The sequence below is a fragment of the Ailuropoda melanoleuca genome, chromosome 7 (genome assembly GCF_002007445.2).
Source record: "Ailuropoda melanoleuca isolate Jingjing chromosome 7, ASM200744v2, whole genome shotgun sequence".
In the NCBI taxonomy this organism is placed as follows: Eukaryota; Metazoa; Chordata; class Mammalia; order Carnivora; family Ursidae; genus Ailuropoda; species Ailuropoda melanoleuca.
This window is the reverse complement of record NC_048224.1, coordinates 138,180,444-138,208,042: the sequence shown is the minus strand read 5'-3', so window position 1 is coordinate 138,208,042 and position 27,599 is coordinate 138,180,444. Positions and strand designations below refer to the sequence as shown.

General features: G+C 50.1%; 1 protein-coding gene across 1 annotated transcript; it reads left to right on the top strand.

Moving 5' to 3' along the window:
* Nucleotide 1: 1 nt before the first annotated feature.
* Nucleotides 2-27,599, top strand: IRS2 (insulin receptor substrate 2; the record flags this gene model as incomplete). The annotated part of the gene is given in 4 exon segments (XM_034663814.1): nt 2-259; nt 262-641; nt 643-3,458; nt 25,125-27,599. Coding segments are annotated over 4 exon segments (3,459 nt in total), but the record flags the coding sequence as incomplete, so codon positions are not given.

Below are 27,599 nucleotides of genomic sequence, written 5' to 3'. Positions count from 1 at the left end.
GGCCGATGACAGCTATGGGTTGGTGGCGCCCGCCACGGCCGCCTACCGCGAGGTGTGGCAGGTGAACCTGAAGCCCAAGGGCCTGGGCCAGAGCAAGAACCTGACGGGCGTGTACCGCCTGTGCCTGTCGGCGCGCACCATCGGCTTCGTGAAGCTCAACTGTGAGCAGCCGTCGGTGACGCTGCAGCTCATGAACATCCGCCGCTGCGGCCACTCGGACAGCTTCTTCTTCATCGAGGTGGGCCGGTCGGCCGTCACNCGGCCGTCACGGGCCCAGGTGAGCTGTGGATGCAGGCCGACGACTCGGTGGTGGCGCAGAACATCCACGAGACCATCCTGGAGGCCATGAAGGCACTCAAGGAGCTCTTCGAGTTCCGGCCGCGCAGTAAGAGCCAGTCGTCGGGCTCGTCCTCCACACACCCCATCAGCGTCCCCGGCGCGCGCCGCCACCACCACCTGGTCAACCTGCCCCCCAGCCAGACGGGCCTGGTGCGCCGCTCGCGCACCGATAGCCTGGCCGCCACCCCGCCGGCCGCCAAGTGCAGCTCTTGTCGGGTGCGCACGGCCAGCGAGGGAGACGGCGGCGCGGCGGCGGGGGCGGGGGCGGCGGGCGGCAGGCCCGTGTCGGTAGCCGGGAGTCCTGAGCCCCGGGCCGGTGCGCGCGCCCCTGAGCCGCTCACACACCCTGAGCGGCGGCTGCGGCGCCCGCGCGAGCAAGGTGGCGCTGGCGCCGGCAGGCGGCGCCCTGCAACACAGCCGCTCCATGTCCATGCCGGTGGCACACTCGCCCCCAGCCGCCACCAGCCCCAGCAGCCTGTCGTCCAGCAGCGGGCATGGCTCCGGTTCTTACCCGCCGCCGCCAGGCCCGCATCCGAACCTGCAGCACCCCCTGCACCACCCCGCGGGCCAGCGGCCCTCCAGCGGCAGCGCCTCGGCCTCCGGCTCCCCCAGCGACCCTGGCTTCATGTCTCTGGATGAGTATGGCTCCAGCCCTGGGGACCTAAGAGCCTTCTGCAGCCACAGGAGCAACACGCCCGAGTCCATCGCAGAGACACCTCCGGCCAGGGACGGCAGCGCGGGCGAGCTGTACGGGTACATGACTATGGACAGGCCCCTGAGCCACTGTGGTCGCCCCTACCGCAGAGTCTCTGGGGAGGGGGGCCAGGACTTGGACCGAGGGCTGAGGAAGAGGACTTACTCCCTGACCACACCTGCCCGGCAGCGGCCAGTGCCCCAGCCCTCCTCTGCGTCCTTGGATGAATACACCCTGATGCGGGCCACGTTCTCCGGCAGCTCCGGCCGCCTCTGCCCATCCTGTCCCGCATCGTCTCCCAAAGTGGCCTACCACCCCTATCCCGAGGACTACGGCGACATCGAGATTGGGTCCCATAGGAGCTCTAGCAGTAACCTGGGTGCCGACGATGGCTACATGCCCATGACCCCCGGCGTGGCCCTCCTGGGTGGTGGCAGTGGCAGCTGTAAGAGTGATGACTACATGCCCATGAGCCCCACTAGCGTGTCCGCCCCAAAGCAGATTCTGCAGCCTCGCACCGCTGCCGCAGCCCTGCCCCCCACGGGCGCCGCAGTGCCCGCACCCACCCCTACGGCCAGTAGGGCCTTTCCAGCGAACGGGGGCAGCTACAAGACGAGCTCCCCAGCCGAGAGCTCCCCTGAGGACAGTGGGTACATGCGTATGTGGTGTGGCTCCAAGCTGTCCATGGAGAGCGCCGACACCAAGCTGCTACCCAACGGGGACTACCTCAATATGTCCCCCAGTGACGCGGGTACCTCGGGGACCCCTCCCGACTTCTTCTCCGCTGCCTTGCATGGCAGCGGGGAGATGCTCAGGGGAGTCCCGGGCTATTGCTATAGCTCCCTGCCTCGCTCCTACAAGGCTCCCTACACGTGCAACGGGGAAAACGACCAGTATGTGCTCATGAGCTCCCCCGTGGGGCGCATCCTGGAAGAGGAGAGGCTAGAACCGCCTGCCGGCCCTGGCTCACCGTCCACTAGCGCTTTCGCGGCCGGAGGCGGCCACACCCAGCCTCCTCACCCAGTAGTGCCTTCGCCCAGCAGGCCGAGTGGCAGCAGCGGTGGCCGCCCAGAGGGCTTCCTGAACCAGCGCTGCCGGTTAGTGCGGCCCACACGCCTGTCCCTGGAGGGGCTTCAGACCCTGCCCAGCATGCACGAGTACCCTCTGCCGCCCGAGCCCAAGAGCCCGGGCGAGTACATCAACATTGACTTTGGCGAAGCCGGAACTCGCCTGTCTCCGCCCGCGCCTCCGCTGCTGGCTTCGGCGGCCTCGTCGTCCTCACTGCTGTCCGCCAGCAGCCCGGCCTCGTCCCTGGGCTCGGGCACCCCGGGCACAAGCAGCGACAGCAGGCAGCGCTCCCCACTCTCCGACTACATGAACCTCGACTTCAGCTCGCCCAAGTCACCCAAGCCGGGCACCCAGAGCGGGGACCCCGTGGGCTCCCTCGATGCCCTCCTGTCCCCCGAGGCCTCGTCCCCCTACCCACCACTGCCCCCGCGCCCTGCGGCCCCCACCTCCTCCCTCCAGCTGCAGCCGCCCCCGCCGCCACCCCCAGGGGAGCTGTACCGCCTGCCCCAGGCGTCGACTTCCCAGGGCCCCAGCGCTGCCTCCTCATCGTCCTCGGAGACTGGGGACAATGGTGACTACACCGAGATGGCCTTTGGCGTGGCTGCCACCCCACCACAACCCATCGCGGCCCCCCCGAAGCCGGAAGGTGCCCGCGTGACCAGCCCCACCTCCGGCTTGAAGAGGCTGAGTCTCATGGATCAGGTGTCGGGAGTCGAGGCCTTCCTGCAGGCGAGCCAGCCCCCAGACCCTCACCGGGGAGCCAAGGTCATTCGCGCAGACCCACAGGGGGGCCGCCGCCGCCACAGCTCCGAGACCTTCTCCTCGACCACCACTGTGACCCCCGTGTCCCCGTCCTTCGCCCATAACCCTAAGCGCCACAACTCGGCCTCTGTGGAAAACGTCTCTCTCAGGAAAAGCAGCGAAGGGGGCGGCAGCGGCGTCCTGGGTGGGGGCGACGAGCGCCCCATGTCCCCCCGCCAGTTGCAGCCACCGCCCCCCCAGCAGGCGCGCCCATGGGTACCAAGTCAGCCCGGGGGCTTGGTTGGCTGCCCTGGGGGCGGCGGCTCTCCAATGCGCAGGGAGACCTCTGCCGGCTTCCAGAACGGCCTGAACTACATCGCCATCGACGTGAGGGACGAGCCTGGGCTGTCAGCGGCCCCACAGCAGCATCCGCAGCCCGGAGACAAGAGCGCCTGGGGCCGGACCCGCAGCCTCGGGGGCCTCATCAGCGCTGTGGGGGGCAGCGGCAGCGGTGGGGTATGTGGGGGGCCGGGCCCTGGCGCCCTACCCTCTGCCAACACCTACGCCAGCATTGACTTCTTGTCCCATCACCTGAAGGAGGCCACCATTGTGAAAGGTGAGGCTGGTGCACCTTGTGGATGGTGGGGGGAAGGGTGGGGGGCAGGCGGGGAGGCCGGTGAGCTGCTCTGGGTTCACTGCCGTTCTCTCCTTTGGTACCTTGACCTGAGCACCAAAATGTCGGACAAGCCTGCGTGCTTTGTTTTCCTTTTGCTCCCCTGGCTTCCTTCTTGTCCAAACCAAGAGCAGTCCAGTGGTCTTTGAGTTGAACGGGAAGCGTCCCACTCAGGAGATGTGGATGTGTTGTTATGGCCCAGCCCCGTTTCTCTTTTCCCGCAGCCCCCCCTTCCCCGTCGGTGCCCAGGGCAGCCATCTCCCCAGGCCAGCCACCCCAGAGTGCCAGTTACGGGTTCTTGACCTGAAGTTTGACAGCTCCCTCACCTTTCCCTTTGTTTTCCTGGAACCAGGTCCCGCCTGATTTTTGCTGAGCCTGGAAGTTTATGAAAACAGGCCTGCAAGTCATTTAGAAAATGAGCGTCCATTTTGGTGGGTGCAACAGGGAGCAGTTAACCATTTCAGTTTTACACTGAAACTGTCGGGGCTTTTCCGTAAGAGACACCGTTTTTCTCCTGAGGCTCTGAAACGGGGACCGTGCCTACACACAGCATAAAAGCAGTGGTCCTCACACTGGAGCCTACCTGGGAGTCCGCTGGCCGGAGTTAAGCCTGGATGGCCAGGCTGTAGAAAGCCCCGGGACTCTGGTGCAGTAGGCCTAGGGTGTGGCCTGGAACGTGCCTTTCTAAGAAGTTCCCAGGTTGTGTCGCTGCTGGTCGGGGAGCATCCTTTGGGAACCCTGTCCTGTGTTAGGCTCCCCTGGGGAGGTTCGAGAATTTACCGACGGGGCCTCGTGCAGACACATGGAAGCCAAAGGCCCCGCGGGCAGAGCTCGGGGTTGTTCAGTGTTGGCCCCGGGGGGTGTGGACGTGCAGCGGGATTTAGGATCCATGCTGTCGAGAAAACAAGTGGGAGGCAACCTTCCAGGTCTTTTCCAGAACAACTGGACAGGAGGGTGCCCCGTAGCATTGCTCACATCCACATCACACATCCCTGAGGAGGGAGGGGTGTGCTTGCTCGCAGCCCGTTCTGCATCCTGAGGATCTCAACTCTGCATGGCTGGGGGGGAGGGGGGCAGAGAGGGAGGGAGGGTTCAATTCCTGATTTTCCTGGTTGGGGGATTGCTAGTCAGGTAAGGGCTCGGGGCCGCCACAAAGCACGAAGCAGTGAGTCGTGGTCTGTGGATGCTGGCCTAAGGTCAGCAGTGTACAGGGGGTCCCAGGTGATGCTGTTGTTGGCGTGGGGATCTGTGTGCCTTTTGTTCTTAAAATAAACAGTGTCGCTGAATGCCATCCAAGTCCAACATGGGGTTGGGAGTATGCTTGGGACTGTTAGTCCCTGGGGTTTAAAAGTACAGCAATAGGGTAAATACCCTGTTGTTCTAACATAATAGAGGAGGAGCTCTTTACTTTTTTATTCAAACCGTAGAGTGGAAGATGAAAAGAGTCCTAGAGAATGATGGGGGGGTGCTTTAGCATCTAATTACAGCAGTTGTGTCCCACAAGCGGGGACCCTCCCCTGAAGGTCACTGGGCTTGGAGTTGAGTGAAGCACTACAGGTACTTCTGAAAAATGGCTTTTGTGTGTCAGGGAGTTGAAGGATGGGCTGCCGTCCAGGACACAGACCATAGAAGCCCACGAGCATGACTAGAATTGAGTTGGGGGGGGAATGCATGCACACAGAATTGTTTTCCGTATGTCCAAACGGGTATATGGGGTATGTGTCATAGTGAACATGAAAGTACATTTTGCTGAAATCTGATTCTAATCAGAAAAGCAGCCTGGGAACAGAACACCTTTTACGCCTGTGGGTGAAGCAGGCAGCAAAAACCTGGACTGGATTGCGCCAGGCCCCGGGAGCGGGCTCCGGCAGTAGCAGGAGGAGTGGGCCGGGGTGCCAGGCCTGAAGGGATTCAAGGCCTTTCTGATAAGGGAGATACACTCGGAAACGTGATTCATGTATGATAGAATGCCCTCTCCAGACTAGGGAAAACGTGAAACTGCAAGAGATAAGTTTAGTTGGAGACCCGATGTAGCTTGTTTCGTTTGTGTTCCCACCAGTATAAAATTCCTTTCAACCTGTAGGACTCAGGACTCTGAAACCAAAACAGCCGCTCATACGCTCCACGGTGGCGGAACAAAGACGAGATTGGATTTGCTGGCTGTTTTTCCAGAGTCTCTGTGGGCACTATGGTAAACACCCTTTTAAGAAGGAAAAGGACTATTTTTAAGCAAAACAGAGAGCAGCAATTGACCCATTGTGCCAAAACCACAGTTTTATGTAAGAGGACTGCGTGCTAAATGGATTTCTAGTAAACTGATGTGACATGGAGAACAGTAGAACAGGAAAGACAAGGATGTCGTCTTAATAAACGTGGAACCTAAGTTGTGGTCCGCGGAGCCGGAAAGGAGCTCAAAGTGAACGTCCACTTTTATTTCGCTCACGTGTGCGTGTATAAGTTTGTTTGTGGTGCTTATAAGTAAAAAGTTCACAGGAGATGAGCGTCCTCTGAGAGAGTGATTTATAGGGAGGAAGACTTGGAAAGCGTTTCTTTGAAGATGAAATAGGAGAGCTTCCTGGCTCATTGTGTGCGCTGGCCTGGTGTTCACAGTGGCTTATGTGTCCACACTGAGCTCCTCGGGCTCCACGTGGGGATACGTCATTAATTATGCTGAAGTGGATTAATTTAGGGTTGTTTGGGTCAAGTTTGGCATTTGCATAAGTGGTAACAAAGACATAAGGTTCCTGCAATGCTTGATAGCCGTTTACAATAGAATTGGGGATGGTGGGATTTCAGTACCGGAACCCAGGGAACAAGTTAGTATACCTTATGGGTGTGTGTGTTTGTGTGTGTCTGTATATGTGCATGCTCTGGATTAATATATAATAATAATGTATATAATACAATAGTGTGTATTAATCCGGAGCAAATAAAAATTGAACTCTAAATTATGCATCTTACTTGGGAGCAAGGGAAGGTCCTTACTGTGTGTTTTGCGTGTGTGTATGTAGGAAAATCGAACCAATCTGTCAGAGCGGTGCTGTTTCAGAACTGGAAATAGAGTACGGAATTTACTATGCTTTAAAGCAGCATTTAAAAATTAACTGATACATTTTTGTGCTATGATTAGAGGTTGGTGTATGTCGTACAGGGTACTATCTTAGTGTTCTGTTCCTCTTTAGTGGGATTTTTATTCTAAACTTGGTTTTTCTGTATGTATAAGGCAGCTTAGATAAGAGTTACCATTGTAAGCATCTGTGTTTAAATTCTGTTTGATAAAGGGACTATTTATTCATATCCTATGGTCAGAGAACTTGGGGATAAGAGAAATGTCTCCAAAGTAACAATATAATCAGGGTTTATGTTTAAAAGGATTGTCTATTGGAAGTCTGAAAGTAAAAGAATTTGAATATTTTTAGAACTCCAATGAGATTGCTTGACAAACCACACGCCCTTTATTTTTCCGTTGTGCGTGCTCTCCTGCTGTGGTTGGCCAGCTCTTGTTGTAATAAGATAATAACGAACACGGTTCCTGCCCTGTTCCCAGGAACAGACAACTAAGGTGCTAATGAAAACACACAGGCTTTCGTGAATGAAAGTCACGTGACTTGTTCTACTTCCTTTATTGAAAGAGAAACCTTTACAAAAATAGTACTTCGTAGAAGGAAGCATAGTATGTGGAACATTAAACCAGGAATCAGGAAACCAGGTTCTGGTTGCTGATCTTAATGAGTCATTGTGTGACAGAGGAAAACCGTTTAACCCCACTTTCTCACTTTCTCTGTCTGTAAAATGGGGTAATTATGACCCTGTCCCTCCCGTGGCCTTGGCCACTGGGAGGTCCAGCAGCTCATGAAAATCAAGAACGGTTAAAACGCTCTTTGAAAGGATCCTGCTCATAAATCCACCGATTCTATTATACTCCCTTGAAGTCATGGGTATTGACAGGAAAGTCACTTGACAATGAGTGTTCTTAAAACAACTACTCACAATTTGAAAATGGAGCTAACATCCTTTTTAAGAAACATTGTCTTTTTTGCTTCCTTGCTAGTCCCACTCCAGTCTCTCAGAACCATGTTTTCCCCCCTCTTTGCTTAACGTGAGATGTTGTTCATAGATAATTATCAATTGTAATGAAGTAACGGTTTAAATCACACAGGAAAGCAGCCATCGAGGAAAACAGCATCCTAATGCTGAAACTCCGTTAAGACCGTCCTTTTGATTACCTTTCATGATTTGTTTATATGTGAAGAGATACTGTCAAGATGAAAATTTATAATTAGAACATCCATGTTTTTTTAACCGATAGTGTTGGCTCTCAATGTGGGGTATATTGAAAGAAAACCAGAACCCTTAGACTTTCAGCCGCAGAATCCAGGGTTGGGCCTGGGGGTTTGCTTTCTGGGCTGACTTCATTAGGGCGGCTCCTGCAGTTCTGATGTGTGTTGTTGTCAGGCACAGTAGGGAAACCTCCACAGTTGGCCTGAGTCCTTTGGCTTTCACAGGCCCCCTCCCCCAGAAAAGGAATTTTCACAGATAATTAATGTTTTATTTTCTTTGGAGCTCTATGGATTAAACGAATCTCTCTGTCTTTCTGGAGAGGGGAACTTACAGCAGTTTAACGAACAGCATGGGTATAATGGGTTTTCTGTTAAAATTCCCACTAATGCGTTTTCTGTAGAAACATAGTTCCAAGAGCTAGTTAACTTTGGTATCAGATTTGGCGAGTGGAGAGGGCTCTTTTCGTTTTGTTTTTTTGGGTAGCGCAGAATCAAGTGTTCCCGTTTCACCTTGGAAACTTAAGGGAAAATGTAACTTTACTCTTTTATCTGCCCTGCCAAGTAGAGCGGGGAAAAGCTCAGAGGGAAGTAAAGCCCCGCCCAATGCCTGTTCTTCACTGAGTTCGCTAATAATAGGGGAATTCGCTGCCGATTTTGTCTACTACAGACACGAGGAGAATGTGTATTTCTACACAAGATGGGCAAGGCATCTTAATGTTGGCATTTTAATAAACAAAATGTTCTGACCCTCTGAAATGATCAGTTATAAGCATGCTATTGATCAGGGTTTTGTGAAGACATACTATCCAGATTGAAACGGGGAGACTGTGTTACTTTTATTTGTATTGTAGACTGGGTTCAGTGGTAGGTTTTTTTCGGAGGGGCACTGGTGGAGTCATCCTTCAAGACGGGGGAAATGCTACTAAGCTAAGCATTGCTAGTGATGATTCGATTTCTTTCTAGATAGCCATAGACTTGTGTTAACTGTGTACGAAAATAAAAGGCACAGAAGGAAGTTTGAAGAGAAGGGAGTTGGACTGTATGTTGTACACTACCATCTTGCTCAGTGCGTGCGAATGATGCAAGATCCTTCTAGGCATTGTGCTCTCACTGCTTTGTGGAATTCATTGCATGGGGATGCTGAAATGGAATGGGGTTAAGATTTAAAGGCTGTGTGTTTACAAGTGATAAAATAGTCAAGTTGGCGGTTCTGATTTCTTGGCGATTGGACTAGGAACATATTAAATTTGCATAAAGTCGCTTTTACATGTCCAGAGACATCGTAGAACTCATAATCAGGTAAATATGTCTTCAAATTTGGCCCTCTTTCCTTACGCCATACATGCTATTGATGCCCACAGAAAATATTTATAAAATACCCTTTGCCTGCTGTGCTTTTACTGAAATTTGGAATATTTGGTCAAATATTTTGGTGCATAATATACTTTAAAGATAAATGACTGTATGCAAAGCACCTTGTAAATACTGGGGGTTTTTTTAGTATTGATTTTATTTATTTATTTATTTATTTTTAAGGTTTTCACTTATTTATTTTAGAGATTGGGGGGGCAGGAGCAGAGGGAGAAGGACAAGCAGACTGTGCACTGAGTGCAGAAGCCCACTCAGGGCCCGATCCCACGACCCTGAGATCATGACCGGAGTCAAAATCAAGAGTCTGATGTTCAGCTGACTGAGTCACCCAGGCGCCCCTTTAGTATGATTTTAAAGAGTATCCGATTTTACAGAAACCGGTGTTTTTTGTGTGTGTGTATGAGGGAGGGGGGCTCCATGTTTCAGCAAGTCATGCTCCAAGAGGTTGGATGTGAATTTTTTTTTTAATTGAAACTCAAATACTGAATAATGACATGTTCTCTGATTGTGTTACAACTTTATAACCTCAAGTGTTATTATAGTCTTGCTGGTGCTTTAATCTATCCTCATGGTGTTGGTATAAATCATGGCGTGAATTATTATAGTCTAGGATTAAATTTCAATTTTTTCAATGTGTAAGAATGGGGATTATGATAGATTTCATTATATGATGTGATTTTAATAATTACCTTAAAATCCATTTGTTTATCCTAAGAAGGATTTATGCTTTTCCATAGTATTAATGCGTAATCTTTAGCATTTATGAATGTGACATAGTGCTTTCTCCATGCAAATTTACAAGTAGTTACTTAAGTCAGTCCATCTTTTACCTCCAAATTATGTGTGACAATCCCAAAACTTGATGGGCAGTGAAAGAAGGCAGCTGGCGCTGGAGATGGTGACATTGTAACCATTATCCTGATCACTACTGAAAGACGATTTTGTGCTCCTGTCCCCTTTAGGTCAAAAGAATTATTGAAAATCCAGGAAGTGTTTTTTCTCACCTCTTAGTGGTGAGACATTTCCTTACCTGTAGTATCACGTGATACTCCCAAACCCGGGGACATAGGCAGGGCCAGTCCTTGGGAATAAGGAATCGGCCGCTGCGGGAGATGCCCCGGACTTGTCCCGGTTCCCCCAGCCGGAAGGAGTACTGTTGGGTGAACCAAGGCACGGGGCCAATGGAGCAGCGTCGTCCTGCGCCCTCTTGCGGTTCTGCCTTCTAGCGCTCTACATTCTGTCCCGTTGTCTCCACGGCCTACTTCTGTCCCGTTGTCTCCACGGCCTACTTCTGTCCCGTTGTCTGCTTCCGGAGCTCACAGCCAGTAGTTAGTTACATAAGGATTTCACTGTAGACCGGCCTGAGGCAACAGTCAACGTAACTGTGTCGTTTTTTATTTCACTTAGGTGCTAGTTACTTCATTTCTCTCTCTTTTTTTCTTCCATGTATTTATTCATTCCCAGTAAAATGTGGGCAGGTGAGCAGGAAGTAGGACACGGAAGGAAAGCCCCCTAATTTTTTTTACAGCAGTTTTACGCCTGGCAGCATGAAGAGCTTAGAGTCTGGTAGGACTTTGACAGTTGTCATTGTGTCTCTGGCTTCATTTGTCCCAGGTTGTTGGTTGGTGATCGGTTCTGGGGGTTTCTAGGCTGGCTTCCTGGAGTTCTAGGGCTCTGTGATGAGGAAAGCTCCCTTTCCTCCAACTGTTTTGGTTTCAGCAAAGCCTGCTGTGTATTAGACTTGAGAAGATACCTGCCCGCCCTCCCTCCACCAAATGCATTAGAACTCCCTTCACACAGTGTGGTGAGAATCAGAAGGGAATGCAAGTTCGTCTGAGGGGAGCAGAGTTGGGAGCCGTTGGTCTAATGTAACTCATTTAAGGTTGTGAACACAGAGGCCGAGGGAGGTCAGACGTCTTCTCCAGGGTCACCATTTGATTAGTTGGTAGAAATGTTTGTAAATATTATCAAGAAAGAATAGAGTGTGCTCTGTCTCTGTGGGTCCCTTGTGTTCTGAGGAGCAACTTTCTCCCAGGGCTGTGCTGTTCTCTGCAGAACCGCTCAGCGTTTGTAGAAATGCTATCTGTCTTCTTTACTTTGGGACGTTTGGCTTCCCGCATAGACTGAAAGGCCTGCTGGTCCCCAGAAGTGGGGAAGCAGAAAGCGCCGAAGTAAGAAGTGCGCTGAGGGTCCGGGAACGGGCCTGCTCCCGACCGTGTGGGCCGTGCTGACCGGTGAGGCAGGAGAGCGAAGGTTTGGCAAACGTTCAAGATCATGTGCTTACTTGTTAAAGAAAAAAAAGAAAGAAAAGAAAGAAGAAGAAAATTCTTGGCATAATTCAAATGGAAAAGCCTCTATTATCTGGGAAAACGTCCGTCTTCGATCTTTGTGACGGGTTCAGCCTGGACGGTCGGTCCGGTCATGGCTTGAGGTGTCTTTCTGATGTATTTATCCTATAAGTGAAATAGCATATTCTCCTCATTATGAGTAAGTCCATTAACAGTTTCCTAAGAAATGAGTCATTAACCTCTTTAATGATGAGTGTATTTGAAAACTAACCAATTTAGAATTTGCCTAAGGACCGATAAGGTAACTAATCAGTTGTTGCTAGGTGGTAATCTGGGGACTGGATTACTCCATGAGTGCCTGTCTTGTTTTCAAGATTTTTTTTTCTTCTGAGAAAAAAACGTCCTTTCACTGAATTTTTGTAAGAAGAGAAATGGTTTTTCTACCTTCCTAATGATGTGACTGTCACCCCACTTTCAAAGACATAAGGGAAGGCATAAACCAAAATTCATAAGCTGTCCCTAGTTTTAAACAATGTAAGGGGGATCCATGGGCTTGTGCTCTTGGGGTGAGTCGGTTTTGTTGACATGAACTGCCAGTCTGTCCAGCATCCTCGGAGAGGCGACTTCCTTCCTAGCACATGGCAGCCCCGGGCCACGCACCTGCCTGGTAGCAGTGAGCACCAGCAATCTTCCCGCCGCGCCGGGCCCCCGGCCGCCTGCCGCAGGGGCTCAGCAAAACCGGGGCACGCCGCCCTGCCCGTCCCTTCCCTGTCGTCATGCGGTTGAGGGGCGAGCAGAGTTCAGAGAGCCCTGTCTCTCCGGTTCTGGGTCTGTGCAGCACTTACCAGAAAAAATGGGAAAGCTGGCGGATAAAGCTTCTGATGGGCTTGCTCTGTGGGGCGTCTTCATAAATAAACGCAGCAGTCTTTCCCCGAGGAGCACCCCTGGAACTGGCATGACTGCCCCGCCCAGCACCGGTGGTGGGAAGCCAGCGAAAGTAGGGACTGCAGTCCGTGCCTCCCCTCCTGCCCGCCGCCTGTGAAGCCCAGAATTCCCAGGCCTGTTGTGGAAGCCACACCCACACCCACTGGGGGGATTGTCCCTACGGAGCAGCCAGGCCAGCACCTCCTTTCCTGTCCCCTCGCAGGGTCTCAGGCACCCGGTGCGGGGATGAGTTGTTGGGGGTGGGGGCACTGAGAGGTGGGGGAGAAGTTTTGGAAATAGGCCAGGATGTTCTTACTAAGTTTAAAAACTATGCAAATCGTGCTTTAGAAACTCTGAGCAATAAGCAGGATTAAACAAGACGTGGATTAGTGTGCATAGGGCAGCTTGATTTTGTTTGAAGATAAGAAATGGAGGTACTAGGACCCTGGGGCACTGTCAGCATTCTGGAGCTCCTGCTCTCCTAAGGAGACAGAAATTGCTGGAAAGGGAGAGACCCGTGGTCAGTTTCTTACACTGCAGCTTGTATGCGTTTTTTAGAAGATAAAGTACTCAAGTGATTGGTGGCAACGTATGCTTCTGGTTTATTCTTATACGATAGTACTGTTTTCAGATATTGTTTTCTGGCATAAACGAGACCTAAAATAGCACTTTGTGTATACAGATGAAACAGAAAACAAATCCATTAGCTACTCAGACCCTCTTCCAGTTACATTTATCAAGTAAGTTCGACGACACTTCTTCAGAGAACTTTTATTCTTTTTCTGAGTAGACTTCTAATAAATGTGTAGCTCAGTTGAAAATATTTAGGTAGGATTTAGCAAAATATATTAGTTGCAACACTACAGAATCTGTATTTCCTCCTTTTTAAGATATTATAAATCCAGGAGCGTAGAGTTATGTACAGTCAGCATCAGAAAACTGACTTCAAGTGGTTGAGTAAAAAAGTGAAAACTTGAATAATGCGTGGTGTGGAAATACTAGATATGAAAGCCTGACAAACTTATAAGCATTAATGAATTTTAAAACATTCTTTAGCTTTTACTTATTTTGAAAAATTTTTAAATGAGCATTTTCTTTTCAAGTTTAAAAGTTTATGTAGCTCCCACATATAATGACGTTTTGGTATTTAGGGTCCTATCAGAATTTTAAAGTTGCAGTGGAACTGACTCACCTTAATTCCATTTTACTTCTTATCATTATTTGCAGTTTAGCTTATCAGTAGGGCTGGTTTATTAGTAGTCTTCGTTCCAAATGAAATAACCACAGCAGTAAAATACCCAAGTTTCTCTGGCATGGAGCATTTAATTAAGTTCCTAGAATAACTCTCGGTGATAAGCATTCGTCTCCACGACTCTGGAGTCTGTGCCGTTCAGCTGGAATGTTCAGAATTCTTTGGGTCTTACGCCATTTCCTAGAGTCGAAGACGGTTCAGCCGGTCACTCGATTGAGGTTCAGTGTGTCCCCAACACCAGCGTCGTGGCAGGGGCGATGTGCAGCCAGCCTCTGGCCCCTCGGCGCAGCTGCTCGGGGCGCTCTGGGAGGTGTCCACCCTTCCCAACGGGGTGGCCTTGCTGGAAGGTTCTGATGGAGCCACTCCAGCGCTGAGTCCCCTCCCCCCATACTCTTGGGTTACCTCCAATGATTCTGGATAGGTTTTCTTCTCAGAAACAATAGGTTTGATTTTGCTGGGGTCCTAGCTGCTGGGTGTAGCGTACTCTAACCTCTGCCCTCTAACGGTCCCAGGATTTCTCTTTGTGCCCAATCTTTGCTGTCAGAGGGAATATTCCAGAAACTTCCCGACACTAGGTTATTGGCCTCCCTTTCCGGCTCTTTCTGATTCTTCCCGGCTCACCATCCGCTGCTGCTTAACAAAGATGCCCTCTCTTTAGTTCGGGTGGTGCGAGTTCTTTCTGTGAACTCATCCTTTATTCTGCAACCCCCAAGCGCTCATAGCTGCGCATGTAGAAAGCTCACATGTAAAATGTTTGCCGTTGCTGCTTGCACACCACTGTGCCCTTCCGGGAACAGTGAACATGTAGATTTTTGTCAATGTCCTAATAATTTCCAAATAAGGCTGTGTTTTCTTAAGACACGTGCTTAACACACCTTTCATGGTATGCAGCGAGGTCTGAAGCCCTTTTGAAAGCATAGATTCTTTCCTTTTATAGACATCGCCATCTAGCCAGGAGGGCCCTCCCCGTCCCATGCAGAGGAGGGTCCAGCTGGCTACCTGCGGCCCCCTCTGCTCGCAGGGCCTCCCACTCTGAGACCTGCTGCTGCTGGACCCCTGTCCTCTGCCATGGTGACCACTGTGGTCGGAGGCGGCAGTCCATCGGCTGGGCAGCTCTGTGTTGCCAACCTGTCAGGCTGATGTGGGAGCTGGTTCCAGGCAAATGTCCTGTCCTTTAACCTTTTAACTGCTCGTTTGGGGGTGGGGATGGAGCAAACAAACCAATAGGAACGTCACTTAATGGCTGGTTGGGAGGGTAGAAAGAAGGGCTGTGGGAAGCAGGGACAGGGCAGAAAGGTTAGGTCTCCCTTCAACTTTCAAATTTAATCAAATTGTTAAATATTTTTTCATTACAAAGATGCCTGTTATTTATTAAACACTTTTAAAATGTTTCACTCATTTGAAAAATATTAAAGCGTGGGCTAGAAAGAAATCGGTTTGGTTCCCCTGCTAAAAAGAAAAACAAAAGGTACTCAATCTTCAAGTCTATATTTGAGACCTAGGAAATTAATTTAATTTTGAAATGTGTTCAGATGATGCAGCATTGTAGGTAGTAATGGATGCTCCAGAAAGTAAAGTGGGGAAGGGAAAGAGGGAAGAGTGACACAACTCGAAGGTGATGAGGAAGCAGGTCTTGTAGGTATTTAGGGGGGGAATCCATATATGCAAAGGGAATGAGTAGCCATGCAAAGGCCCTGGGGCAGATGATTGTTGCTGTGTTCCCAAATGAGAAGTGGATCAATGTGACTGACAAAGAGGGAGAAAGGCAGAGCTTATTAGGTGAAGTGAAGGAGGTGACAAGGGACAGTGGCCTGTAGAGCCCAGTCAGCCATTGTAAAGACGTCAGTTCATCTCTAACAGTGTAAAAAATAGACTCTTTGGAAAATACATAGAGCAGTTAAAAACTTTTCTGCTGGAGGCCTCTAATTCTGCCATCTGTGCTTTTTTGCCTGGTGAGGGATGGCATCTCTTGACTTGACCTCTCCAAACCAGCAGAGAAAATGGGAGAAGCCCTGAAAGTGGCTTGAGGCACTGAGATGCCATGGGGGAGGCGATGGCGCTGGGAGATGATAAACGAGATAAACAGCCAAGCACCTGCCTACTCGAGGAATCGCATAGTTGATTACACAAACATCTGCAAGGCACCTTATAATTTATAAAACATTTCTGAATGCTGTCGCATCCTCAGGACCTCCTTGGAGGGAGGTTCTTGTTATTTTTAGGTTTTAAAGGAAAAACCTGGGGCTGGACAGACTCTCCGGGCCTGGAAGGAGGCGCTGCCCTGGTAGGTTTGCTGCTGCCTGGTTCTGGGTCTTCCAGGTGAAGCAGTGGCTTCTTTGGGTGGGGGGGAGACCGTCACCCCAGACAAGACAGACTGTGAGTGAGTCTGGAGCTGGGTTGGTGCCTCGTGGGCCGCTTACAGCTGACCCCAGATCCGGAGAGTTGGGCCGGCGCTGCTTTTTCCGAGGAGCGCCAGATCCGGGCTGTGCAGCCGATTGATTCGGGCCTCCAGCTGGCGGAGAACGCAGTCTCCCGCATGCTTCTTGGGCTGAGCCCCCGCCAGGACCGCGCCGATCGATGTCAGGAGTGAGCCCGGCGCGGCGGCCGCAGTCTGCGTGTGAGGGAGGCGGGCGTTCTGCAGGTGGATTCGTGCGCCCTGCAGGTGGATTCGTGCGCCGTTCGTTGTCCCTTGTGTGGCTTTCAGACCTGACGTGGCGCGTAGGCCTGTCTGTAGGATTGAAGCTGGTTTTCCTTCATTTTGGTGGACGGCGTGCAGAGTGCGGTAGTGCATGTGGACGTCACCCTCTCCGTGTCGGTGAGCCCGGCCTCCTCCTGGCGGTCCGCTTCCCGGTACCAGCCCTTGCTCCGCGGCCCAGCGATGCTCTTGCCCCCGCCAGGCCGGAAACATGGAATGTCCATCTTCACGCCCAAGGGCGCGTGTTCGATATCACGTCTCTGCTCGTGCGTCTCCAGGATGTCTCCGCTGCCTGGACTCTGCAGAATCTGTGCGCGAGGCCCTGCGGCGGCCTGAGAAATCCCAGGCCAGGCCCAGACCCAGGCGTCCCGGGGTCCAGAGCTCCTCCTCTGGGAGGTCCCTCCCAGCAGATGACCACATAAAGTGCCCACCAGCTGTGGCCACTAAGTTCTGCCAAGGCTGGAGAAGTGAGTCTCCTGTGGCTTTACTCTGCAGAGACTCCGGTTGTGAGCCACATGGAGACTGTTTGGCATTCTGGCCGAGAGAACCCTTGCAGCACCCTAACCTGCCCTAGGTGCTGCTTGGCTGTGAAGTGGGGGGTGGGGCATGGAGGCTGGGGGTGGACCTGGGTGGGAGGAGCCACCGCTTCCCTGCCCCCACTGCCCTGGGAGGGCCTGGCCATCAGCAGCTAGTGTCTCACTTGATTTTATTTTTCCATAAATGAACTTGATAAAGATGGTTTGTAACTTAGCCCTTTACGTTTTTTGTTATTGCAATTTTAGTAATAGTACTTCCTCTGGCTGTAAATCTTTCTCGTGTGCCACAGAGGCTGAGTGTTGATCTACCGTTTGCTGCACGTTTGCACGTAAACCAGAGAGACAGAGACTTGTGCCCGGGGCCGCACCACCCGGAGCCCAGCTAGCTGCGGGGGCACGTTGCACGTGGAGAGGCACTCGTGCACGCTCTGATGGCGCAGCTGCCGTACCGGGGCACGGGCGACCCCTGTCTGCACGTTTGGTCCTGTGCATGGGGCGGGGAGCCAGTAGCCGGGCAGGGCGTTCTGTGCAGCGCTGGAGAACGATTAGCTTTAAATGGCCTGGAGTTACCCCCAGAAAAACAATTCTACTTCTGTTCTGCTTCTATCCAATTAGAACAAGTTTATTCATTTCATTCCGGGAGCTGGGTGCCATTGTTTTGTGCATTCATCGGTTGTTTGTTTGCTGCTTGAAGCTCCAGTTGTTTGTGATGTCATTCATGGGTAGAGTTTTGAATGAAGGAAAATGCTGTGATGGCGAACGTGCTCGGAGAGACCACAACGGCGGCCACGCAGATGAGTCCCGAGAGCGGGGTGGGAGGAGTCAGGCTTTCTTGGGCAGCCAAGGGCTGCCGGGTCTTATTAAGAACTCTTTGTAGTTCACGGCAACATGTGGTTACTCGTACGCATCGTTTAAAGGAGCTTCAGGAAAGCAGAGGGACCAGCTGCAAGGTGCAAGTAACCCCAGTGGCATACGCTCCTCTGCACACGGAGAGTCGCGTGTCTCTCCATCGCGCTGACTTGTGTATTTATAACTTGCGTACATAAAATCTCACTTGGTAGTTTCGGCCGTGGCCCGGGGAGGAACTCAGGGCAGGAGAATAAGGTCCCTGTTTTCAGAAGAAGGAGCAGATTGGTCAGTGCTGGATCCTGGGCCCCAGGACCCTGACTCCGGTGGGACCGGTGGTGGTCCACACCCACGTTCCATTGAGCCATTGGAATGGCATTCGGTTCTAAGGGGTGGGGATGGCTTGACCGGAGTCATTCCTAAGCTCCCAGGATGCTTTCAAGATGAGTGATGGTGGGAATGAGCCAGGGCACAGCAGGGATGGACCCTCAGCCTTGACTTTGCTGGTGGGTCCTGCACCTGAAGGCTGGCTGCCCACTCACACAAGAGCCTTTAAATGAGATCTGTTCTGAGCCCCCAGGAGACAGTGCTGACCTCCTGTAGTGTACGGATGTCACGGACAGGGAGGGAGTTGCCTGTAGATGAGAAGCAGGGGACGCTCAGGCCGCTGGGCGCGTTTGTGCGCCGTGGAAGCTCCTACGTAGAAGGGAGATGGTTGGGCGGGGGTGGGAGGTGGGGGGGCATGGTGATGGTGGATTCCAGAATCTTCCTGTTTACATTAAATGTTTCTTTCTTTCTTTTTTCCTGTAATGAAAGATGAGCGCTCTATTTTTAATATGTTTCCAAATTACAGTATTATTGTTAAATGTGAAAAACAGAGTATATTTTAGAATCCTGAGGCCATTCTTTTTTAACTATGCTCCTAAGTCTGTTCCTACCCAGCGATATTATAGAGCGGCTTTGAGTTGTATTTGGTATAATTTCAGACTTCCAGAAAATGCTTATTTTGATTTCAATAATAAAAACAAAAAAGAAATGAAATCATAAAACTAAAATAACCCCCATAGCAACTCTTAAATATTTAAATATTTGAAGGAAAGAAAGGTGCGTTTGAAACAATATATAACAACAGGATATTTGGGGTGCATATATTTTGAATAAATTGTTACTGTACATTCCTTAATTTCAAAGGAAAAACGATATTTAGGTTTGAGAACTTCAGATATAAACAATATAAGCATTTTTGTAGTCTACATAAAATACATATTCTTTATATCAGTGTAAACTCATAAGCATGAGAATGTGTTAAATCGAAGGAAAGAATTATACCGTTCATAGGATATTTGCAATTTTAGTGCACATTGTACGTTTGGCTCAAGTATTCTCACTGTTTCATAGGGCAGAAACATAACGCTTTTTCATGTTCCTAAAAGACCCAAGAAGGAGAAAAGATTTGGACTGACATTGTAACTTCACCTCTGCTAAAGTTGAAAGAGTAATACCATAGGACGTATTTCATAATTATCCTATGTTCTCAGTACTTCCATGTTGTGTGTGAAAAACCAAATAGAAGAGCCGTAGACAAGGGAAATTAATCCCAAAAGTGTCCTGCCTTCATAAATGATTGTATGACTTGCTTCCTCGTTTTTAGTAGGGCCTGTAACAAGATAGCATGGTTTTTAGTGGATGGTATCGCATTTCTAAAGGACGGAAGCTTGCAGATAATATCCAGAGGGGGACTCAACTAGTCTCCAGGTGTAACACAAAGATGGAAATACATGGTGTTATTTTAACCTTCCTTATTGGGGGGGGGGGGGCAGACAGTCTCTGCAGGACCACTCACCCCTGCTGTTAAAGTTCAGAAGCCGCCATATGCAAATGAATCAGCATGGCTGTGTTCCAATAAAACTTTATTTACAGAAACAGGCAACAGGTCAGTTCTGGCAGTACTTTGTTGACCTCTGCCTTTGAATGCCTCTCTCTCTTTCTCTCTCCTGAGGGGAAGAGTGTTTTCTTTTCTCTTGGGCCTCAGACAGTTCTAAAATCTCATTCTCATTTAGAAGATTTTTTTAAAGCTTTACTGCCTGTGAGAAATGGCATAAAGTACGTTTGTCTTTATTTCAATGTGATTCTTCGAAGCTTCAGGGAGGGCCTATCAAGCATAGGGCCAGATGCTGGGGACAGGCAGGGTCCTCCATTCACAGGGGAGACAGGTACATATGGCAGCAGCCCTTGGCCTGGGCAGTATTCTGTGTCACTGGGGAGACTTTTGTAATGAGCTACTGGTCCTGTGTAAAAGTGTAAACTCGGGACCCAAGTGACAGTTGCAGACCTCCCCTCCTCCAGCCCCACCCCGCTCTCCTTATTTGTAGAAATGGACAGTGATGGCCCCAGTGGAGTGGTGAGGGGAGCCCTAGGGGGAGTTAAGGTCCGTTCTTCACTGCTGCTCCCTCATCTGGTTTGAACCTAGAAAGGTCTGTCATTTCATGATTTAAGAGCAGGGTCCCCCAGCAGTTCAGGGGGTATGTTGCCCCTTGGGCGTCTGTGCTGAAGAATAATCCTTCCTATTTCTCCTACGCTGCTGGACACTCCTGGCCCATGCATGGTGGGACGCTCTTGCCGCAGAAGGGTGGTGTAGGATGCGCGCTCAGACTTTTTAACCACAGGCACAGGAAAGAAACAAACACTTGAGATGTGCATCTGCTGAGACCTTGCACTAAGCCATGAGTGTGGCCCCTGTGGGTGGCTGTGGCTTGGGAGGTGGGGGAAGGTGCGGTGCTGGGACCCCCAGGCTGGGACCCCTTAGGGCCCTAGTGTGTGGTGATTAACACAATGTCTTCCGGGGGGGATTAAACAGGAGCTGAAAGAGGAGGCGAAGCCACCTGTTCTGATCCCCAGCTTTCTCCCAGGGCTGGACCTTCTTGTCCTGGTCCGCGATGTGTCATTTCCATCAAGTTACAACTTGGTGCTGGGACAGTTCTTCAACAGCAGGCGCTCGGGATGAAATGATTTTACTTGTGGGTGGAAACGGTGCTCTCATACAGAAGACAGTTTGAAGTCTTGCACAAGTAGGGCTGGTAAAGTCATTTACTGCCCCCGTTTGTCCTGGGGAACCACTGCTTCCCTAGTTTCCTTTTAAGTTATTTTTTTCTCCGATTTAAATGAAAAGTTCAAGTAACCGTTTTTCTTAGAATCTCTGGCTTGTTTGTTATCACCCTTCACCTTACTTTTTTTTTCCCTCTGGTATATTCAAGAGTGTTTTGCTTTTAGTCAAGTAAGGAGATACTGTATTATCAGGTTTATTTTTCTAGGAATTTCTCGTGTAACTGAAAAGTTTATTTTCTCTTGTAAGTCTGTGTTTAACATCAAAGGTTTAAATGGGCCAAAGGACATGTCTGGGCTCATTGTAGGTTTCTTTCTTCCTAATCATAGTTGCTGCTGGAAATAGAGGGTTTAATTTTGAGAAGTATGTTGTTTCGTTTGTCACGCAAGTTATTATCTGCGGCAACGGTTAAATCATTTTCACTTACTAAGTGAAGCTGCTCTCTCTGGGTCCGGTCCGTCCGTGCTGCTCACCCAGGGCCTGGGAGGCCCTGCTCCCTCTCTGCTGCTGTACTGGGAGCCCCCCGACTGTGGAGTCTGGTGTGGGGCTGTCTACCTAGGGCCCCACCGGGGGCCTGCACGGAGCCCTGTAGGAGACACACCGGGTTCCACGCGCATCTCCAGCCAGCCCTCCCCGGGGCTCCACGTGGAACACGGGGTGGGACCCACGAGGCTCTCTGCAGAGAGAACCAGGGCCTTCCTGGGCAGACTTGCTGCCACTCAAGCTAGTGTACTGAATTCTGGACACGGAAATACTGGCCGTGAAGCCAGACACATCCAAACCCACATACTCATGAGAAATCAAAACGAAAACATCATGACTCAGAATGTGTATTGAAAATGCTGCTTGAATTTATTGGCCAGTGCAGATTTCCCTGATTTATCTCGAGAACGTTCTAGGCCCAATGCCCACTGTAGTTTCTACGAACATATTTGGAATCATGGAGGCCGGCGCACCGGCGAACGGCATGTCCGTGTTTCGACGTTTTGCTGTCCACGACAAAGAAGCCTTCCCACTTGTTTTCATGACGAGGTTTTCATAACTTGTTTTTTATTTCTTTCTGATTCTTCCTTTTTTTTGTTTTTGTAAAGTAGAGCAGATTGAAGGTGGGGTCTTTAGTGACAGTGCCCTTGCTCATTTGCATTCTGATTGCTCTTTTAAATGGAAGAGAAAAGGCATGGAATTATCCCTCCTCACCAGGAATGAGGATACCCGGCAGGTGGAAACATGTCCTTCCCGTGGCTGTCATTTGTCACATGTGACAAAGCAAGATGGGGAGTAGCTGCCAGTGTGACACGTGCAACTTAAATCTTGTTAATGCAAGGTTTGCTTTTTAATCAACGACTTTTAGGTCAGTGCTTCTGTGAATGGGTTTGTATACAAAGAGTGTCTAAGCTACCGACCAGTACTGTGTGTGATGATATGACAAATTCAATGTATGTCAATAAGTTTAAATTATTTTGAGACTCATTACCTCCAGGACGGAATCCGGATACCCTGATGATCGCATTCATGAACAACGTGTGATTCCTGATGTTTCTTTTTTGTTTTGCCGCTGCACCTGATGATTTCAAGGAGCCTCTCCCACCCCGATGAATTTCCGGTGTGGAGTGACCATCAAATTAATAATTTGTACTTTGCTTCTCCTAGAATTAGCGTAGATAATAAAGCAGGTAACATTTTGCTGGAACCACCATTAGCATAAATATTTGAAGGCGAGGATGTCAGGTGAGTAGTGTTAGAAGACTTTTTTTCCTAGTCTGGATGAAGCAGATTCATTTTCAGGAGGAGAAATCATTTAACTTACTTTGAAAGTCAGTAAACAAAGGAAAGGGCAAGTGTGCTGGCGTTCCCAGGCTCCAGCTCCCACTCTGGGATCCGCCAGCTCCGGGGATGGGGGAGTGGGGCAGAGCAGGGTGGCGTGAGGGGGGTTCCAGGCGGCCTGCGCATCTGGGGTTCCCTGGCTGGGAGCCCGCTGCGCCTGGATCCTCTGAGCCCCGGCCCCTTTCCTTGGGCCGCTCCCTTCCTGGGGCCGTGGCTAGCGTGTGTGGGAGCTGAGCTCCGGAAGGCTGCTTCCCCTCCCTGCCTGGGGGCTCCCCCTCACCCATCAGCACCCTGCAGCCTCAGGGAGGCCCTGGCCTGGAAATCCCCGCGTGTACAAATGCGTGAATGAAAGGGGACCCGCCTCTCTCCGCGCTCCTCCCACGGCGCCGCCGCATAGAAATGAAGGGTGATACTAGTCCTACGTCGAAAAGATAAAATTCCGTGTTCGCCCTGATGAGCGCTCCCGAAGGTCTAACGGTGGGAGTTGGGTCGTAGCCGTGGAGCAGCCCCCCACGCGGGGTGCGCTTGGCCGCCGCGCCCCAGAGTCGGCCAGTGTGAGCGGGGAGTGTGTGTCTCGGAAACGGCTCACCCGCGTTTCTGCGACTGTGCTTAGCTCGGGGGCTGAGGCGTTTACTTGCTTAGCTGTTTTCCAGATAACGGATTTAGGGTTACCAGGAGACAATTCCCACACATTTGGCTAATCATTAGAGTAAAGATAAAATAAACTGTGACCCCAGATCTTCGTGTCAGCAGATCCAGTGCATCTCGACCACCGGCTCGGGGGTCGCTGGGAATTCGTCTCCCGCTCAGGGCCTCAGTGACAAAACGCAAACTCTTATTTTGGGAGACGTGAAAGTCCGAGGTGGATTTTCGCAAACACCTGCTATTTAAGGGACGTAAACGTTCGGGTTGGGGCTCTCATGCGGGCTCTCACGGGGATAACACTGAAAGAGTGGGGAACCCATCTGTCCCCAGCACAAAATTTGGCCCCTATTTCTGCTTTGGGGAACTGTTTACCAATAAAGTTTTTAAAGGACATGAGACTTTTTAAAAATAATAAAATATGGTAGCACTGCCCCAAAATACCACATCGTGGGGAACTTATAAAAAACCAGTCATGAAAAGGTATGATGTTTACGTTGCACGTTGGCCGTTGAGAGCGGCTTCTCTGTCCAGCCGCACACGGGACACAGCGCTGGTAGTTGGTGGCAGGCCACCCCCCCCACCCCCGGCAGGGCACCAGGGCATCCTGCCGCTCATTCTCGGCTGCAGGGTGCTCCGGAAATTCTCTCGCGCTGGGAGTGGGCCCCTGAGCTCAAGGTGGACAGGAGAGAGTTAGCTTCACAACTGTGGGGAGAGTCAAGTAGGAATCAAATAACGATCTGAGAGCAGTATCCGGTAGTGCAGGGGGTGTCAATACCCGGGCCAGGGAAGAACCCCTACGGGAAGGGGGGGGATGTAAACAAACCACTGGGGGTTTTGAGTAAAAAGCCAAGAAGCTTTGGGCACCTGGGGGGCTCAGTCGGTGAAGCATCTGCCTTTGGCTCAGGTCATGATCCCAGGGTCCTGGGATCGAGTCCCGCATCGGGCTCCCCGCTCAGTGGGAGCCTGCTTCTCCCTCTGTCCCCCCCACCGCCGCTCATGTGCACTCTCTGTCTCTCTCACAAAAATAAATAAAATCTTTAAAAAAAAAAAAAGCCAAGAAGCTTAAAAAGAAAGGCCGTTTGCTATGAAATGTCACATTCTTCCAACTCGGTCTGTCCATTGAAGAAAGAGCATGTGAAGTAAAAACATGCTGCAAACAATGGAAATTGGGAGCAGGTTAAAGAAGTTTGATCCTTGGGCCTGGAAGGCAGGAAGCCAGTAGAGCGGGTTGGGTCCTAAGGCCCTGTTACCACCAGGCTCGTGGGAGTAAGTGACCTAACCTGGCCGGGGGCAGCAGGCAGATGAGGACGGTGTGGGACAGCAGGTGTGTCGCTGCAGAAGCGTATGTGGTCCTGGTCATTTTGGGAGTGGGATACAGGATTTTCCGAGGCAGAGTGCAGACTCACTGCCTGTCCCATTCCCACCAACCCCCGGTGGTGCGGTTTCCAGGACGCGCTCCTGTGCCCTGGTGTCCGTCCCCTGGTGAGCTTCCCCCACCGTCCCCACTAGGAGCCAGGCCCCGGGCAGCAGGCCGGCCGCTGGCTCCATGGCTTCTGTCCCCGAGGGCAAGGGCGGCATCCTGCCTCTGCATCCAGTCCAACTCCGGCCTCACCAGGGCGCACGCACGACCCTCACCACTCACTGTAACCCTGCAGCGCTACTCCCAGGGACGCGGAGTGGGGTTACCCATCCCGGTGGTTTCTGGAAAACAGAATGAGTAAGTGGTTGCTTCCCAAAGTGCATCACGCTTGGAAGTGACACAGGTCGTGAAGGGACTTGTTCTCTCACTTGAGATTGCCCTGTTCCTGAGACCGTCACCACTGACTTCTTTCCTTTCTTTCCCAGAGTGAGGATCTGTCTGGCTTTATCACCGTGACGTCACACATCAGAGAATGACAGTAAAAGAAGATGCTCAGTGTGGGTGTTTTTTTTTTTGTTTTTTTTTTTTTAAATCTGAAGCTGCTTACAATTTTCTTTTGGATCTGAGCAATGACTAGGATTTGGAACATCTGCGACCGTGTTAGACTCTGAACCGACAAGGCAAGGACACCTGTCCCTCTCCTGGTTCCCTCGGTGGGGGGCATTCATCATTCTGCTGTTTGTGCTGTGTTTTGTTTGTTTTTTGACAAAATTCACCGAAGAAGTTATTCTCACGAAAATTGGATGTTCCCATTGGCCTTTTAAATCGTGGCCAGTGTCTTAATTTCTTCTTACTTTCATTTTGGCAAAGCAAATTTATCCCTCAGCATGCTAGAAGATTCTACCAATACCCACGAAAGTGGTAAAATCTGGCATTTACTGGCATGCACTCAGAACTACCACAGTCCTACCTCAGTTCCAGGCAAAGCCGGATTTGTGTGGCCGGGGGCTGGCAGGACGCGCATCTCTGCTGAGCGCGTCTCGAGTGCGGCCTTGCAGCCTTATTAACTGGTCCCAGGACGCAGCTGCTCCGTGGACTCCAATCCAGGTACCTGCGTGTTTACTCAGACAGAGCCCAGTGTGGGACTGACATTTCTCAACGGAAATGCAATTTGGGATTGGACTTCGAAGATGGATTAATAAATAATAATAATTATGTGTAACTGAAGCAACCTACTTTTGAAAAATCATCAACTATATTGGGTAGTGGGGGTGGGAGGGGGGATTGGGGCAGGGGGTGAATATCTCTTTTTACCTTTAACAGACTTGTTTAATCTTCTCTATGTAGATGTTTATGTAGGTACTTCAAATTGCAAAAGCCTTTGATCCTATTTACAAGCTCAAACGTCTCTGCTATTCTTAACCTTGAGCTTGCATTTCTTTAACCAAAAATTCATGTAGGCATGCTAGCGATCCAAGGGTGGTCACAGCTTTGGCAGATTAAAAAAAAAAATGTGTTATCTTTACTCGATGCTATCATGTCGGCCGATGAGGCTGCCCTGAGCAACAATAAAAAAACACAAAAACTCAAAAAGAGACAAGGGAAGCAAAGAACTTGGTATAAGAGCTATTCCGGCCCCTGTGTTGTTAAGGGAAGAAGAAGGAGACAAAAAAAAGAAAAAAACCTCACAGTACATCTGACTTGTCGAGAAAGTTCCTGACGAGACTACCCTCGTTTTCTGTTTCCAGTGTTCTGAAGATATCAGTGTTGTGGCAATTACACAGGTGTCACCCAAAACTGCTGACCTTGACCAGCAGAATGTCATGTCACCTTGCTGCCCCCTTGACACGTGGCGGAGGGCCGCAGACCCCCTCCCGCGGGCACGTCCGCAGTGCCTGTCTGCTCAGATAGTCCTGTAGAGGTTACACTCATTCATTGGAGATGGGAGCTTTTTTTTTTTTTTTTGGAGAAAAATATATATAAATATATAGATATATATCACTATAGAATAATGCATTAATAAAATGAGGCTTTTTAGAGGAAGACCAAAAAATTCAATGTCTTAAAAATATATTTAATGGCAATGCAAAAGTCTTCCTGCTTCCATGCTGAACTTTGAGAACACAGGATTGTACTGCAAGACAAAGTTGAATGTAAAGTGATCCCCCTGAACATTTTTAAAGTTTTACTTTTCTAAAATTACACATCGCAACAGTGTATAGACCATATGATGTTAGTTTGAAGGTCAATTTCAGTGTATGATACCTACGCTTTATGAAAATGTATAAAATGTCCTGAAGTTTGGGTTTCATTTTGGGACTCGGAATTGATGGGTGGTATTGGCTGCGTGGCCCCCGTGCAGTGGGACCGAGTGCGGACCCTGCTGGATACAGTGTACGTTTGGCGTAGTAAGTAGCATTCTGTACTCACAGTAGTCTTGGCACTGTTCATACCGCAGCTTGCAACAAGCAGAATACAAAGTTGGTAATATACTACATTTTCCTCTATCCTGTACATTTCAAAAAAAAAAGGCATATGCAATATTTACATTTTTAATTTAGTTTACAGAATGGAACCAAAATGTATAAATGTTATGTTTGCTAAAACTTCACAATGTATATTGGGTCTTTGTACATTTTGCCTGACTTACCTTAAATTTAAAATATTTTTTGCTATATAAACTTTAACAGTTATTAAACAGTGTTTTCTTTTTGGGTACGTATTGTTTCTGGATATCAAGATGTTAAATATATTTCTTGCTATTGTGATATGACAAAAGACTTACCTTATCTTGCTCTGTCTTCCACTGCAACACGCTGTATATAAGGGTCAATGTGACGCTGCTGGAGACGACAGTCAATGGATCTAGAATAGTGCATCGTACTTAGTCTGTATTGATCATGGATGCTCTCCTTAACAGCCATATGCAATAAAATAAAATACATTATTTATGAAATGAA